This window comes from Zophobas morio, unplaced genomic scaffold (assembly GCF_036711695.1).
Source record: "Zophobas morio isolate AGI-343-1 ecotype UQ-CSIRO unplaced genomic scaffold, CSIRO_AGI_Zmor_V1 ptg000057l, whole genome shotgun sequence".
NCBI lineage: Eukaryota > Metazoa > Arthropoda > Insecta > Coleoptera > Tenebrionidae > Zophobas > Zophobas morio.
This window is the reverse complement of record NW_026972162.1, coordinates 395,637-413,446: the sequence shown is the minus strand read 5'-3', so window position 1 is coordinate 413,446 and position 17,810 is coordinate 395,637. Positions and strand designations below refer to the sequence as shown.

The 17,810-nt window shown below is 37.6% G+C and overlaps 1 protein-coding gene across 1 annotated transcript in view; it reads left to right on the top strand.

Moving 5' to 3' along the window:
- The window catches only part of LOC135143059 (roundabout homolog 2), a 110,420-nt gene that overhangs the window by 68,348 nt on the left and 24,262 nt on the right, over nt 1-17,810 (top strand). Inside the window, exon 2 of the mRNA XM_064074905.1 lies at nt 13,428-13,736. Within this exon, the coding sequence (XP_063930975.1) occupies nt 13,428-13,736 (309 nt within the window). The remainder of the gene's footprint in view (nt 1-13,427; nt 13,737-17,810) is intronic.

The following is a 17,810-nucleotide window of genomic DNA, read 5'->3' as shown; positions in this document are numbered from 1 at the left end:
ACTGCACCGGTGCAAGGATATGGAAATCGGGGGCGGGGGCCGCTGGGGGCCGATAAACGCGCTGATCGATAAGGAGGAGAATTTTTTTCGCAAGCGAACCGGAACTGACCGGAGGTAAATCGTCGAGGGATGGATTAGGGAGGGCTGTGGGGTAATTTATGGGTGGCTTGAGAAAGTTTGAGATTGGGGATGTTCGGAGGAACGTCGTGAGGTCGTGTAAAAAAAATGTCAGAGATTCATCCAACAGGATAATGCTACCGCTCAGACCTGTAACCTTTTTAAACGAATTTTACGATAACAGAACAATTAATAGTTGAAAGCGTGTGATGAACGAGTAAACAACGAACCTACCGTGTCTGTTGGCTAGAAAACATCTCTCGAAGTCACACAAAAGTTTACTTCTTCCAAATTAAGACAGGCCTGTAACCTGGCCCACAATTGGTTTTGGTACGAACGTCCACCTTCTCCACGATGGTCCTCCAGACTCTCCACTTATCCAAACAATACCGTCTCACATTTCGCAAGCCGCTCGTGCGCGCATTCTTCGCACTAATCACATTTCCGTCTATAATAATAATAATAATAACGACAAGACCTTCCAGTCGCTTCATTTACAAGCTATTCATAGATAAATGTGTGTCGGATTGAGCGATTAAAGCCGCTTTGTTTACGACGCGTTCAGAAATTGAATGATAAACGTCCAACGAATCGACAAAGCGCCCATTGTGGCTTGTTATTTTATTAAAAACACTGCCGAGTGTTGGCTGCGATGGCTCCTTTTCAGCGCCGAACTTTCAGCGGGGAGAGATCGACAAATTGTTATTGTTGCGTTTGAACGACTGCTGGAACCGTTAATACGTCGGCGGGAGATGACGCAGACGGCGTGCGTTGTGGAGTTGCGGACGTGTTTCGGCAGCAGGACATCTTCAGGCGGCGTCGGGACGCCGAACGGCGACGTTTATTAGGCGTGGATGCGCCACAACTTTTGCAGTTGGCGGTGGCAAGTGTCGTCGTAGACTTGTTGATGTGTTGATGGTGTAGGGAAGGCTAGATTTGCAACCCTGGAGCATTCTACTATGTTTATAAATTTCGTGAATTTAACAAAAAATTGTTGACGAGAAAGGGGACCGACTTTTGCATATTCTAGCAGATATGAAACGTCGAGAAGAAAAAGTAATAAAACAAAATCAAATAGACCAGACGGGTGGCGATGTTGTGTTTGTTGTGTTGTGCTGGAAGAAAAAGACCTGGTTTTAAGGAATGTTCATTTTATAAAGCGGACACTGAAAAATTGCTACTAATTCGAGTACTTTGAGCTAATTTAATTTTTTTTGTTATAAAAATGTTTAACAATGTTAAATGAAATAATTATTCTTATTCTCTAATCAATTATATTCAGAAACTATAAAATTTTCTAACTATTGCGCCAATACCGCGAATCACTGTTTGCAGAGGTTTGTTTGTGATTTTCTACGTAGCAGGAGACCACATTTTTTTAAATTCTCCAAGTCATGATGTTGTTCGGCCATCTTTTCTTAACACCGTTTTCATATTTGCCCATTATCGCTCAAGTGGACGAAGCTCAGGACAGTTGGGTGGTTTATCTTCCTTTTTTAAAAACTGTACATTAGTGGCATTAAGAAGCTCCTGAGTGGCACCAGCGTAATAAACCGAAGCCAAATCTGGCCAAAACAATGGAGGGTTATGATGTTTGCAATAAACAGGCGATAATCGCGTTTTTATACATTTTTTCCTGTAATCATCGCCCCCAATTGTTCCAATCGTAAAAAAAAACTAAAACTTTTTAGCCCACAAAAACAAATCGGTTGCCACACTAAGACTTTTTTCCCAAACTTTTCAATTTTTTTTGTTTTCATGTCATCGAGGACATCTTCCCCTACGACTGCATTATAAAACTGGGAGCCGGGTTGTGTGTTGCAGTCCATTTTAACCTTCGTTTCGTTGTCCATCAAAACACAACGATTTTTGTTCCTGACCAAAATTGTTTATAACTTCCTGCTTTTTTTTTGAAACTGTATGCGCTGCTTTTCGCTTCTTTTTGGGATTTTTTGCTTTAATACGTTCTAATGTTATTCCGAGTCTTTATATTTTGTACAGTACCTACGGTAACACCTTGCTTCTTCGGTATTTCCCGCACAGACATACATTTCGTTAATTTTAGCAATTTAATGATGTTTTCCTCAATATTTTCGTTAAGCGGGCCTTTTCTCGGTCTGGATTTGAGCAAATCTTCTAAAGTATTAAACTCCTTAAATTTTTTGATTATTTTGAACACTGCTGATTTTGAACATTTAGTTATTTTAGGCAGTCCCCCCAACGGAAATTTTTCGTAGCATCACTTTTGCAAAGATAATTTTCTTGCCCCAATGGCGACTCGCTTCATTTTAAAAAGAAATAACGTTATTTTGAAAACAAAAATGGCATTTAATAGATACAACTTAAAGCTTTCATATATAAAAACTAGAATAATTTAGATTAAAAATTAGAAATGTGGCGTTACTTTAAAGGTGTCCGTTTAATAAAATGAACACTCCTTAGTATATAAATTATTAAATGAAACGCCTTCACTGAAATTTCTCCGTTCGACAGTCTGCTGAGCCACACATGGATTACCAGGCGCTCCTTTCGGGTTTAGTTAGCAACCACGGAAACTCGAAAATGAGAGGTTAAAATATGCATGACAGCTCGCGATCTAAATTTAGAGAGGATTAGATTTTTTTGGAGGAATCGAGTAACTTAACAAAGTAGAAAGTTGAGACAAACGCGCTGCTCTTTATTTATCTATCGGAGATGGGTTCGGTGTCAGCTGCCGCGACTCGGTGTTGATAATAAATCATTGTTTTGACAAAAAGTAAAAAATGACGTGTAAATAGTAAAGATTTTTGTGGAGGGACTCATGTGTTCGAACACGGCGTTCATTAGTCTCTCTCGAATAAATCATAATTCATAACACTCAGAGATAAATAGTGGAAGTGTTGGTGTGGCTTAGAAATTACTCACGCCGCCGGCGTTTTTTGTTTTTAATTTTGAGATATGCAAGTTTTAGTTCTACGTGGGAAATTCAGTTTGTGAAAAGGGCCGTAGGCGAAAAAAATGCCACTGATGCGGTTCTAGAGATTTCAAGGCATTGTGGCACGCTATTTTACATTTACTTGCATACATATCTTTATTATACTTTATAGGGATTATCATAAAAAAAAATCGCAAAATCAAATCAAATAATTTTTCGAAACAGCTAGATTTGATGTAGTGTACTTACTTCATAGGCGAGGAAAGTTCTATGAAAATAATAATCTTCGACCAGAGTTTTAAAAGTATTTATATATACATATTAACTCAAAGAAATGTGTGAATGTGAATGAATTAAAGTGTTGATGTCATCATAAAAATTTATAATGGAAAAAAAAACACTTGAAACATGTACACCGGGTGTCTGGGAAATGGCGGATTAACTCTTCAGTACGTTATGTTATAGATTACGAAATTTTTTTTTATAAAAGCAACCTCCGGCTTACTTTCTGATAACAAGGTGTTATTTTTCATTAATAAATAAACCAAAAAAACATTTAATAAAACATTTATAAATTATAAACAAAACCAACAAAAGAAAAATCCATTAAAGGATAACCAACTAAACAGTAGAGAAGTTGTTCAAAATTCCTGCTTTGTGTATGTAAGTAAGCTCGTAAATGTTGATCATTTTTTGTAAAAATTAGTCATCAGTACCTACTTGCTAAGATAAAACTGATTTTGGCAAATGACATACCCTCTAAGAAAAGACAGGGTGGGTGGGCGGGGCTAGTACCTACTAAAGTAAAATTGATTTTGGTAAGTGAGATACTCTCTAACAAAAGAGAGGGCGGGTGGGCGGGGATTGTAGATGCCTGAATATCAAATTCCCACAAAATTGTTTTACATAATTTACAAAACAAATCTCCATGAGCTCCCAAACACTGCGGCTCTCAAGACTTTTTCAAATTCGTAAAAAATAACACCAAAAGCTCAAAAGATTTTTTTAAGTTCATCCAGCAACAAAACACCAGATTTCTTTAAATTTATCCGAAGATAAAACACAAAGTGACTTAAAATTAACTGCCAACATTTTAAACCTACTAAAGTTTTGAAAACTTTGACAATTTTTGATATGTCAAACATTTTTAATTGCCTACTCTATTTTTACTGATATATACCTTCGTTTTATATCAGTCAAACTTTTTCTCTTTCTATCTTATGCACTTTGTGTGAAACAAAAAATTGGTCTAAAGAGTTTAGACAGTACTTCCCTCGCTGTCGGAAACTTGACGACTGCATGCCTATTGTGTTTTTTTTTCTCATTACATTTTTGTAGTGGGAATTTAAAAAAAAAATTGTGATGACGTCATCAACATTTTTGCAAGGACACGTATATCAGTTGGGATAGATGTAGTGTAATACTAAGAATAAAATTATTGTATTCCCAAATTTTCGGGAAAATGAATTGGGTCGTTTTGAATATTGATTTCTTATAATCAATAAAATAACGAAACAATTTACTTAGGTATACGGCGCCGGTGTGTAATATCTAGAGAGCGGATTTCTGTCGGGCTAGGCAAGGCCAAACTCGGTACGGTTCGTACGGGATGCGAATTCATTGCGATTGCGGACTGCACTTCGTTTATTTGAGATTAGAATAAAGCTGTTTCGTTGCACTCTGCTGCTAATTCCCGTTCTCATTTACTTAGTCGTTTGATTAATAAATCGTTAATTATATTTATGGAATTAGTACCGATTAAACGTGACGTAGCCCGACAAAAATCCGCTGTCTGGTAATATGAAAGGCAACTGAAAATCGTTTATGTATAAACATTCTTAATTTAAGATGACAAGCGTAACAGCATACGTGAGAGTCAAACAGAGAAACTGTAAACAAAACGACCATCGGTTTTATTGCCTCGACTTCCGCTTATTATATAAAACATTGGGTTTTATTTTAATTCTTGACGGTGAAATTCACAATTGGTTGATTATAAACATGTCTATTCCACATTCGCGGAACCAAGTGACGGCATAAAACAAATGCAGGTCTGTAATGTTAAAGTCGATGTAAATAAGCGTGCTACCCTTATGTTTCAACCGAGTTTTTCCTTTAACAAATTTTGTGTCTACCAAATTGGGTTGGTTGGGGTGTAATACTAATAATAAGTGTTGCCTTTAATTTAATCAATAAAATAAATTGACTTCATTAATTTTTTTGAACCACCTCTTAAGAAAATCTAAAAAATATGAATGGAATGATAAATCACAAGTACAAACTCATCATATTTTTTGCATTTTAGATAGGATTTATTCAGCAAAATTTAAGGGTGACGTCATCAATTTTTTTAGGAGGGATGAACAAATACATTTTGAACAAAAGTTTACCATGCTTATAATAACTTTAAAATATTCCCAAGATTTCAAAGCATTCGGTTTTGTAATTCCTGATTAAATCGATAAAATAAATTCACGCCTTCATTAATTTTTTTGAGTCACCCTGCATATGCAAATCCAAAAATATGAATGGAATGATAAATCACAAGTACAGACTCATCATATTTTGTACATTTTAGATACGATTTATTCGGCAAACTTTTGAGCTGACGTCATCAGTTTTTTGTAGAAGATAACCAAATATATTTTGACTAAAAATTTATTATGCTCTTTATAACCTTAAAACATCTGCAAGATTTCAAAGCATTTGGTTTTGTAGTCCTGATTAAATCAATAAAATAAATTTACGCATTCATTAATTTTTTTGAGTCACCCTGTATATGCAAATCGAAAAAATTTGAATGGAATGATAAATCACAAGAAGAGACTCACCATATTTTGTACATTTTAGATAGGATTTATTCAGCAAAATTTTGTGGTGACGTCATAATTTTTTTAGGGGACGACCAAATACATTTTGATAAAAAATTTACCATGCTTATGATAATTTTAAAATATCTTCAAGATTTCGAAGCATTCGGTTTTGTATTCCCTGAGTAAATCAGTAAAATAAATTTACGCTTTCATTTATTTTCTTGAATCACCCTGTATATGCAAATCCAAAAAATATGAATGGAGTGATAGATCACAGGTACAGACTGATCATATTTTGTACATTTTAGATATGATTTATTCGGCAAATTTTCGAGCTGACGTCATCAAGTTTTTGGAGGGGATAAGCGAATATATTTTGACTAAACATTTATTATGCTCTTTATGACCTTAAAACATCTGCAAGATTTCAGAGCATTCGGTTTTGTAGTTCCTGATTAAATCAATAAAATATATTTACGCATTCATTAATTTTTTTGAGTCACCCTGTATATGCAAATCCAAAAAATATGAATGGAGTGATAAATGACAAGTACAGGCTCATCATATTTTGTACATTTTAGATATGATTTATTCCACAAACTTTTGAGCTGACGTCATCAAGTTTTTGGAGGGGATAAGCAAATATTTTTTGAGTAAAGATTTATGATGCTCTTTATAGCCTTAAAACATCTGCAACATTTCAAAGCATTCTGATTAGCAGATTAAAAATTAAATTTCAAAATGTTGTTTTATAATTTTGATTTTTTTTTCCAAAAATCTGGACGTTTCGGGTGAAAAGTTGATTCAGAGTTGTAAACTACATGTGTAGGACTATGTTATTTTATACAATTGAAAACCCATTTACTATGTACAATTTTGAAGTGACGTCATCGCATTAGTGGTGGGGATGATTAGACAAATTTTGGTTAGCGTTTTACCATCTACATGATATTCTTAATATAAGTACAAAATTTCACAACAATCGGTCGAGTACTTTCGGAGATTATCTGTCTAATAAAAATCCGGGACGGCAGACGGACAGACGGACGGACAGACGGACGGACAGACGGACAGACGGACAGACGGACAGACGGAAATGGGAGACCTATTTCTTCGTCTTGAAAGATCGAGAAAACGTAAAAGTAGAGAGTCGGCCGACGGACTCGATTACAATACTTCCTTTGCTTACGCTCGATAAGTAAAAATCAACAAATTCTGAGTAGGTCGTAGAGTCGTCTATCAAATTTTGAAATTTATCAGTTGTCCCAGTCAAAAATGAAACGATTTAACGACCAAGCAAAACAAATAATTGTAAATGATAGAAACCAAGATATTTTGGAATTTAAGAAAAAAAGGAAGAACTGGCCGCAGAAATATTGAAAATTTCTCAAAGAAATGTCTACAGGCTACAAAAAATAATTAAGGAGAAGATTCTGGAAACTCCGATAATAATTTGCAAATCGCTATCGAGACTGTAAATATAATGCAACAACAATTCAGGTTGCTATGGTTTTGAATTTGCAGATCCTTGCAAGGCCTTATCGAGTTTCGAGAATCTCCCCCTAAGTATATAAATTAAAGTAATTAAATGGTCCAGTTTATAAAAAAGGAAAGTCAAAACTTAGCATTTTTACTTCCCGAGCGTAAGCAAAGGAAGTATTGTAATCGAGTCCGTCGGTCGACTCTCTACTTTTACGTTTTCTCGATCTTTCATGACCCCTAGAAGACGAAGAAATAGGTCTCCCATTTCCGTCTGTCTGTCCGTCTGTCCGTCTGTCCGTCTGTCCGTCTGTCCGTCTGTCCGTCTGTCCGTCTGTCCGTCTGTCCGTCCGTCTGTCCGTCCGTCTGCCGTCCCGGATTTTTATTAGACAGATAATCTCCGAAAGTACTCGACCGATTGTTGTGAAATTTTGTACTTATATTAAGAATATCATGTAGATGGTAAAACGCTAACCAAAATTTGTCTAATCATCCCCACCACTAATGCGATGACGTCACTTCAAAATTGTACATAGTAAATGGGTTTTCAATTGTATAAAATAACATAGTCCTACACATGTAGTTTACAACTCTGAATCGACTTTTCACCCGAAACGTCCAGATTTTTGGAAAAAAAATCAAAATTATAAAACAACATTTTGAAATTTAATTTTTAATCTGCTAACCAGAATGCTTTGAAATGTTGCAGATGTTTTAAGGCTATAAAGAGCATAATAAATTTTTAGTCAAAAAATATTTGCTTATCCCCTCCAAAAACTTGATGACGTCAGCTCGAAAGTTTGTGGAATAAATCATATCTAAAATGTACAAAATATGATGAGTCTGTACTTGTGATCTATCACTCCATTCATATTTTTTGGATTTGCATATACAGGGTGACTCAAAAAAATTAATGAATGCGTAAATTTATTTTACTGATTTACTCAGAAACTACAAAACCGAATGCTTTGAAATCTTGCAGATGTTTTAAGGTTATAAAGAGCATAATAAATGTTTAGTCAAAATATATTTGCTTATCCCCTCCAAAAAATTGATGACGTCAGCTCGAAAGTTTGCCGAATAAATCCTATCTAAACTGTAAAAATATGATGAGTCTGTACTTGTAATTTATCACTCCATTCATATTTTTTGGATTTGCATATACAGGGTGACTCAAAAAAATTAATGAATGCGTAAATATATTTTATTGATTTAATCAGGAACTACAAAACCTAATGCTCTGAAATCTTGCAGATGTTTTAAGGTCATAAAGAGCATAATAAATGTTTAGTCAAAATATATTTGCTTATCCCCTCCAAAAACTTGATGACGTCAGCTCGAAAGTTTGTGGAATAAATCATATCTAAAATGTACAAAATATGATGAGTCTGTACTTGTGATCTATCACTCCATTCATATTTTTTGGATTTGCATATACAGGGTGACTCAAAAAAATTAATGAATGCGTAAATTTATTTTACTGATTTACTCAGAAACTACAAAACCGAATGCTCTGACATCTTGCAGATGTTTTAAGGTTATAAAGAGCATAATAAATGTTTAGTCAAAATATATTTGCTTATCCCCTCCAAAAACTTGATGACGTCAGCTCGAAAATTTGCCGAATAAATCATATCTAAAATGTACAAAATATGATCAGTCTGTACTTGTGATCTATCACTCTATTAATATTTTTTGGATTTGCATATACAGGGTGATTCAAGAAAATAAATGAAAGCGTAAATTTATTTTACTGATTTACTCAGGAACTACAAAACCGAATGCTTCGAAATCTTGAAGATATTTTAAAATTATCATAAGCATGGTAAATTTTTGATCAAAATGTATTTGGTCGTCCCCCCTAAAAAATTTATGACGTCACCACAAAATTTTGCTGAATAAATCCTATCTAAAATGTACAAAATATGGTGAGTCTCTTCTTGTGATTTATCATTCCATTCAAGTTTTTTCGATTTGCATATACAGGGTGACTCAAAAAAATTAATGAATGCGTAAATTTATTTTATTGATTTAATCAGGAACTACAAAACCCAATGCTTTGAAATCTTGCAGATGTTTTAAGGTTACAAAGAGCATAATAAATTTTTAGTCAAAATATATTTGGTTATCTTCTACAAAAAACTGATGACGTCAGCTCAAAAGTTTGCCGAATAAATCGTATCTAAATTGTACAAAATATGATGAGTCTGTACTTGTGATTTATCATTCCATTCATATTTTTGGATTTGCATATGCAGGGTGACTCAAAAAAATTAATGAAGGCGTGAATTTATTTTATCGATTTAATCAGGAATTACAAAACCGAATGCTTTGAAATCTTGGGAATATTTTAAAGTTATTATAAGCATGGTAAACTTTTGTTCAAAATGTATTTGTTCATCCCTCCTAAAAAAATTGATGACGTCACCCTTAAATTTTGCTGAATAAATCCTATCTAAAATGCAAAAAATATGATGAGTTTGTACTTGTGATATATCATTCCATTCATATTTTTTAGATTTTCTTAAGAGGTGGTTCAAAAAAAGGCGCCGTATACCTGAGTAAATTGTTTCGTTATTTTATTGATTATAAGAAATCAATATTCAAAACGACCCAATTCATTTTCCCGAAAATTTGGGAATACAATAATTTTATTCTTAGTATTACACTACATCTATCCCAACTGATATACGTGTCCTTGCAAAAATGTTGATGACGTCATCACAATTTTGTTTTAAATTCCCACTACAAAAATGTAATGAGAAAAAAAAACACAATAGGCATGCAGTCGTCAAGTTTCCGATAGTGAGGGAAGTACTGTCTAAACTCTTTAGACCAATTTTTTTAGTTGATGGGTTTAACATAATAGCAGAATATAATAGTTTTTGATGATGTACTGTATTCATTCAACATAAAATTGTTGGTATGAAATATAACAATTGGAAACAGAGGACGTACGTTACTAATTAAAGAATCTCCCAACTTGAAAATTCAATTTACAAAAAATTTCTCTTATTGAATTTTCTTTTTTAGTACCTGTACTTTTCAATAATTGCGAATTTGAAATTTAGCATCATATTCGTAACATGTAAGAAACCACCTACGAAAAATTACTAAAAAATGTCACATTCTAAGTGACTAGGGGTATTTCCACGACTATACATAACCTTCGACCGATTTTTAACTTTGTTTTTTATTAGTTTGAAATACCTAGGATTTATTTTTTAAAGAATTTAGGAGTAAGGGGGGCTTTGATGTTATTTGAAAAAGATTAAAGGAACTTTTACACACACAGATTCTTTTAGCAACTGCTAAGAATCGCTTTGAAATTGAGCACGTGTTCTGAGGTTATCATCAGCTTGATAAATCAACAAAAATTAATTATCTAACCATTCACACCAAAACTTTTGAGACGTTATCTAAAAAAAATGTGCTAAATGAATCATATTTAAAATGTTAACTTCACCTGCGAGAGAAGTTCCGTGTGAATAACTTTAGACTAATTTTTTAAATTTGCATTGATAATAATAAAATCGAAAATATGGTAGCACAAGATTGGTATTCTATAGGATATAATTGACATTGTGGCGATAATTATGAAAGGACTAATTTTAATAACATAATCAGAATACTTATTAATTCGTGTATTGTGTTTATTGTGTATAAGAATTGTAATAATAAAAGAAAAAAGATCTATAACGTGTAAATTACAAATCTGGAATAAAGTAATTTCGAAAAGTCAAGTATTAAGTTAGAAAAGAACGTGCCTCCTATGGTATAGCTTGAGAAATTCAATTAAAATCGAAGAAAGGTTGGCCAAAATGATCGATAGATACACATTTAACTCTTGACGTTTGATAATCAATCAAGCACCAGTATATCTGTTACGATTTTTTTTATTTTAAATATCAAAACAGTGTTATAAAAATGATCATTTTTTTAACCTCAAAATGGAATTTTTAAACGATTTAATTTTGTTTTTGCTCTCTAGAAATGCACTTTTTCGTACTAAGAAGTATTTTACGCCATTATTTTAGAAAAATTACTCCCTTCTCAATATTTTATAGGCAGGTGTAATTTTTTTTTTCTTCTCTAATTGTAATATCCACATTAATCAATTTATCTAAATAAGTTAATAATATGTTGTTAACCACTGTTAGGAATTAACTATGTTCTGTTTTGATTTTTCTTTTCCATTTATTGTTATTTTTTTTTTGTAAATTGGAAGTTTCCGTTAATAAATTAAACATTAAACATTAAACATTGTGTTTCCGGTCGTGATGATCACAATTCATGATGTCAGTTTAGAATTAAGGGATGTTCAGGTTGCAATAAAAACAACCAGGATCAGAGGAACTTGGGTTAATGGTGATGTCGGCGGTGGTATCGTATAAATTTGTAGAGGGTAGTAATTAAAAGAAAAGTATAGATTATGAAGAGCGCAATTAGTAATCTTAATTTGGCAAATCAACCACTCATCCGGTATTTATAGCACTAGAGACCCATAAATAATGTCGGCCAGTTTCACTTTCCCCCTATTTTCCGCCGCACACAACCTTGAAAATCCCCGGCCGGTAAAAACCCTATCAAGCCTTAACGACCACAGCCCGAGATGCCTTCAAAGAGACGTCATTAGTTGTTAAAGACCTATTTCCGAAACAAGTTTCCGGTGCGGCGCGTTAAAAAAAGCAGCGCGGTCGCGGTGCGGCTGTCACAAACGTCAAGACGTCTTCTTGGTGTCTTCGCGTGAAAAGAGGGACGACGCGTCAACGACACCCGTCGCTTTTTCTACGAGGTCGCGCTGTTTTTTTCAGGCAATGCGTTCGCATCGCCGAAGTGTTTATTAAACAAATAGCCCCGATCATGGTTATGTATCTGGGAATCTAATTATAACCGAGATGCGAAGAGCGAGGGACGCTAATATGGTGCGCGTTTGAGAAATCTACCGCCCATCCCTTTTACATATGTTATTTTCTAGCCTAAACAAACGGCGACACGCTCGTACCTCCATTACAGACATCTGGGAAACGTGTTGGTTTTTGGTGCAGGACTGCGCCGTTTACATCACTTCCACATCAAAGACCACACGCGGATGCTGCCGGTAATTAAAAGGGGAAATGTCGCGATGGGCTGACCCCAGCAAAAGCGCCGGCGGTGAAGGAGGCCGCCGGGGCGCTACCTTCAGAGGAAATACGCGCGTTGTGAGGCTTGGGTGGGTTTTACTATTGGAAAAAAAAAGTAATAACAACTTTAGTCCTCGACTCTTCGTAAGAATTGTTCGGCATGATCAACACAGTGAAAAGTGGCTCGTCGCAATCGGGAACACAAAGTAGATGAGAACTTGGTCACTGTAGACAGACAATCCGTGGTTAATTTTTCTTGGTCTGGTGGACCAGTCGTTCGTTGAAATTGTCGGAGGGCCCTCAGAAGCTCTAAAATCGCGCCTCCCGTGCGTGGTCCCTCCCCCATCCCGCTCAATTACCGTTTTAATTCCGGCCCCTTGGAGCGAGAGTTCTCCTTAGCAAATTGCTTCGCGCCGATGGAATTGCTTTATCTAGCAAAAGACGACTCCTCTCTTGTTTAAGGCTCGTCTTCGTCGGGAGTTCCGTATCAGATGATGTCTAACGACCTCTAGCTTATTTTGTCCCCGAAAACGCACGACTGACAAAAGAGCGATAAATATGAATAATTATCCCTTGACGTGAGCCTTAGCGGCAACATGCAATCCCAAGCATCGTTTAATGTGTTTCGTGTCAATCATCTTAATGATATTTCGGAGAACCCTTTTCATTTCGCAGTTCGTCTGACAGAAGACGCGAATGACGCGCCGGCTGTTCCATCGTTCATATTTCAAAGTTGCCTGCCTGTCTCGCGCTTTCGTTCCCCGCCGCCTCCGGCCTTTCCTATTAAAAAACGCTCGCCAGAGGGCGCGCTTTGTTTTGCCAACAATTTCTGGCAGCTTCGGGGGCGCAATTTTCCGGCCGGCTCGAGGGAGCGCAATCTCGACAGAAATTGGGGCGCTCCCCAATACAGCGCAACCGACCAAAAAAAAACCTATTGCTCGAAACACGGACCAAAAGTAACAGTTTTCTCTCTCGTTGCAGCCCAGTACCGCTCCCCGCGGATAACCGAGCACCCCTCGGACATCATCGTGGCGAAGAACGAGCCGGTCACCCTCAACTGCAAGGCCGAGGGCCGGCCCGAGCCCTCGATCGAGTGGTTCAAAGACGGAGAGCCCGTCCGGACTTCCCCGACCGACAACAAGTCCCACAGGGTGCTGCTTCCAGCCGGCTCGCTCTTCTTCCTGCGGACCATGAACAGCAAGAAGGAGCAGGACGCGGGCGTGTACTGGTGCGTGGCCCGAAACATCGCAGGATCGGCCGTCAGCAGGAACGCCACATTGCAAGTAGCCGGTGAGTGTCTTTCAACTCTGCTATTCTCGGATTTCCGGGTTTATGAAAGGTCGCTGGGATGGGGCAGAGGGCGCTACCGGACGTCCGAACGGAAGCCCGTTCATTTCCCAGCTGTGATTGTGAGTCGAAAAAAGGTGCAGTTTTCGACGCGTTCCGAAAACCGGACCGGGATTCGCCGGATAAAGGACTATTGTGTGGGAGTAGTTTTCTGGATTAGGCGGCGTTTTGTAACTTGACTTGAATTCCAAACAGCCCGGAGCTAAGAATGCAATTTTCCGTCTAAATGTAACGTAGATGTTTATCCCGAAAAAGGAAAATAAAAACGTCAAATGACACGAAGATGTCTGCGAAGACGCTATTAAAATCCTGAAATAACACATGACGACTCGTTAAAAAAAAACGAGCTCGCTTACGACAAAATACATACATATACGGAAAGTTGGAAGTTTATAAATCAAAGTCGAACTGAAAAAACTTCCGGAAACTATAGTTTCGGGTCGTGCGCTTCCACAAACGCCAAGACCCTTTTTTCGGCGAACTCCTTGCCGCAGGTCCAGGACCGTCCTCGGATGTCCGGCTTTATGAGGTCACTATGGTCGCACGTCGGGCGCTGCCGGACGTCCGTACGGAAACCGGTTTATTTCCGAAGCGTGATTTTCCGTCGAAAAAAGGCCCAGTTTTCGAGTGAACTCATAAATTTTCCAAATTAACACGTAGCATGTTGCATATTAATGAGACGGGTTTGTTTAAATTTAATTCGAGCCGGTGACAGGGCAATGTATGAAATTTATTTATTTTTCAACGGTACAAAGCCTGAAATATTAACGTTTCAGGAAGTTGTAATCGTGTAGAAACAACATCGGACGTCGAATCAATTCCAGGCTTGCCTGTCCATTGCATTAATTATAACGAGTTTTTTTTTATCGGACGAGCGATAAATTTTTTCGAGTTGTGTTGTGTGGCGACATCGTCGTTAAAAGTGTAAAATTAGGATTTTATGCACCACAGATTAGACAGGAGTTAAATTAGGACCGTTTTACGAGCTAAATATTTTCAGGTAGAATCGGGAAGTGCGGGTTTTTTCATTACCGCGAAAAATCGAGTTGGTTATTTTTGTGGAATGAAAGATTCCCTGGACTCGTATTTCATACACGCTATGGGATCGGAAGCATTGTGTTGTTTGCCCGAATGGGTCAAATGTAAATTCGAATTAAATTAAAGACCTGTAATGGCTTTGGTAAATTGGATATTATAATTATTGTTATTGCTCCAGGGAGAGGCATTACGGAGCGTTTTTATGGGAGTTGGCACGAATTTTGTTTGTTTGTTTGGATTAATTTAACAGATTTTTGGGCCAAACGGCTTCATCGTGTTGTGTTAAGCCGGTCGGTATGCAAATGTTGCGTAATAAGCTCATTTCCTACTGTTGTTATTGCATTTGCGTGAAAATTGTAACGCTTACCACAACAGTAGAACGATCTAACCTATATGTATATGCAGCGGCGTCGTTTACAATTAAATCGTTGCGTGTTAATTGTCATAGACGAAACTCAAAAAACCACCCATTCATCAATTTTTCCCACACAGCTCGCGTATAAATCGGCGACTTTATTCTCCTTCTTACGGATTTATTTTATGCAAATTAGAGGAACAACGGTGCGGAGACCATTTACATATCACCATGCGCGATCGGACCCAGATATTTTTATTAGCTTTCGGCGAACTTTCTTCGTTAATCTTGCTTAAAAATGGAAATGTGAAGTCAGATATGCAAAAACACGGCTCGGACTGCCGGACGAGATCATAATGGCGATACACTACGCTTCGAAAATTCGCTAAATTGTAGCTGGAGGCCCTCGTATTTTCGAAGAATCCGGTCGCCGTAAAATTGCCCAGGAATTTTTAAAGTTTGGATGTGGCTTTATCGAGCCGGCGATTTTATTCGACGTCGTAAAACTAATCGCGTGGGAGATGCGTTCCGACGGGTGCCACTGGAATAGGAATTGCAGGGCCGGACCAGTTCCGGTCCGATTAGCATGCCGGGTGTCCCCGGCGACGATTTATCGAATTATTGACATAATTAATGATTCCCAGCATGCCGCATTCGCATTATTCAGCGGCGAGAGCCATACATAAGAGCCACAAAGAGAAAACGGGACAGGTAATTTCTTGTTGAAAGTCGAGATGAGTTATACGAGCGTGTGGATATTTATGTTTGCCGCATACCTCGAGAAATCAAAACTCTTCGGCTAGTTTGCAAGCGAGGGAATACTTGTTTGTTCTCCCTAAATAAAAAAAAACGATTTGCGATCAATAGCTGGTACTCTCAAGGTCCAGCACCCGTTATTTACAACTGTGGATTTTTCGGCTCATACAATTTCCACAAGAATCCATCGCGTCCAACACTTCCCTTCGAGTCTTCGTGGTGCACCACAATAAATGATTTGCGTCGCGGAGGCATCGACCGTCCGGCTGATGGAAGCAATCGATGTAATACCCTTACGATCCATCAATGTCTCGATTGGTCAAACAAGCGGGCCCCGACCGAATGATCGCTAGCCGTCGTGATGCTTTTATGATAGCGACAATATGGTACCGTCTAATCGAAAAGTCAGATTATCATCGGCGAAGAGAAAAATGATCGGCTTGATCCAATAAAAATGGAACACACTCGAGATGTTTCGCCACTCAACGAAATTGAAAGTTTCCCCCGGCGCCAGCGAGGTGGTTTTATGTTCATGGCTTTGTTGCACGCGCCATTATTCAAATTTAACTCGTAAATAAAAGAATATTGCGGCAGGAATGAATTGATGTCGGGTCAAAAACATCGCTCGCTGGCGCGATCTCCGGATGAGATATTCGCGTTTATAAACAGGGCGGCTTCCGACGACGCCGGATGCTGGAGGGAATCGTCGAATTCGCGCTCTTTTGGGGGTGGGGGTTACGGGCGAGGGGAACGAAATATCTAGAAACCTATGAAGGTGGAAGTGGTGTTATCGACAACTAATAGCCCTAACTGAGATTTAGCGTGCGTCTACTGCAAAATGAGCGCTCGCCCTGTCGTGTTGAAAACCACCAAAATTTGTATACATCATAATCAAATTTATACACTCTTTTTGAAAATGCTTTTGACGAAGATCGTCTAACCCCATTTGGTTTATCCTGATACCTTTACATTTAGTTTCCTGCAATAATACAATGGAGGAAATGAACATTGTGCTCCCAGATCAATTGTGCCACATCTTACCGCTTGGTACCAAGCGAAACCCCCTTTTGGGATTTAATTCTAGAGGCAAATCCGTTTAACTGCCTCTCAACGAACGGTTTCTTGAAATTCGCTTAGGAAAAGAGATTCGATTTATTACTGTTTGGGATACATCCAGCGAAGACAATTATACTAACACGTACTGCATAAAAAAATAACCACTCTGCTTATCTACAAGTCCCCAAACTGGGAGAGAAATAAACAATTACGCATATTTTAAACAAATCAGTTTCGTAAACTGATAATGTTCCTCTTACCGCACGCCCATGTCTCTTAGGTTCTTGAGCCGCATCCGTCCACGAATCCCGTGTATTGTGGGTTGCCGGAAATTAGCGAACCCATGCAACAGCCGCTTCATTTCGAGAACAGTCCGGCATACATTATTTCGAACACGTTCCTTTTCAATCTGTTCTCCCGTATTCCAATTTAATCCGGTTATTCCGAACGTCATCTTTTATGTCGGACCGCTGTGAACAGGGGCGGCTTTAACGGTCGCAATTTAGACGTTAATTAGTGACCCTCTGTTTGTACAGTTCGCCCCGTCATCAAACACCCGGTATAATACCGAACGTGCCGTTTGCGAAATGACGAATTTTTATGACCCTCGACCTGCTAAATTATCCAGATCCGTTACGTCTATTTTTGCTCGGAATTAATTTGTAGTTGGTGAAATTACGATACGTTGTGTTGAAACGGGACACTTAACACTGCTTAAAGCCCCTATAAACTCGTTTAAATTTAAAATCGGACTTAAGTCAAACTATCGGGTTTTATGGAGGTCGTTAAGTTTCGGTGGCGGCGCGAGGGAT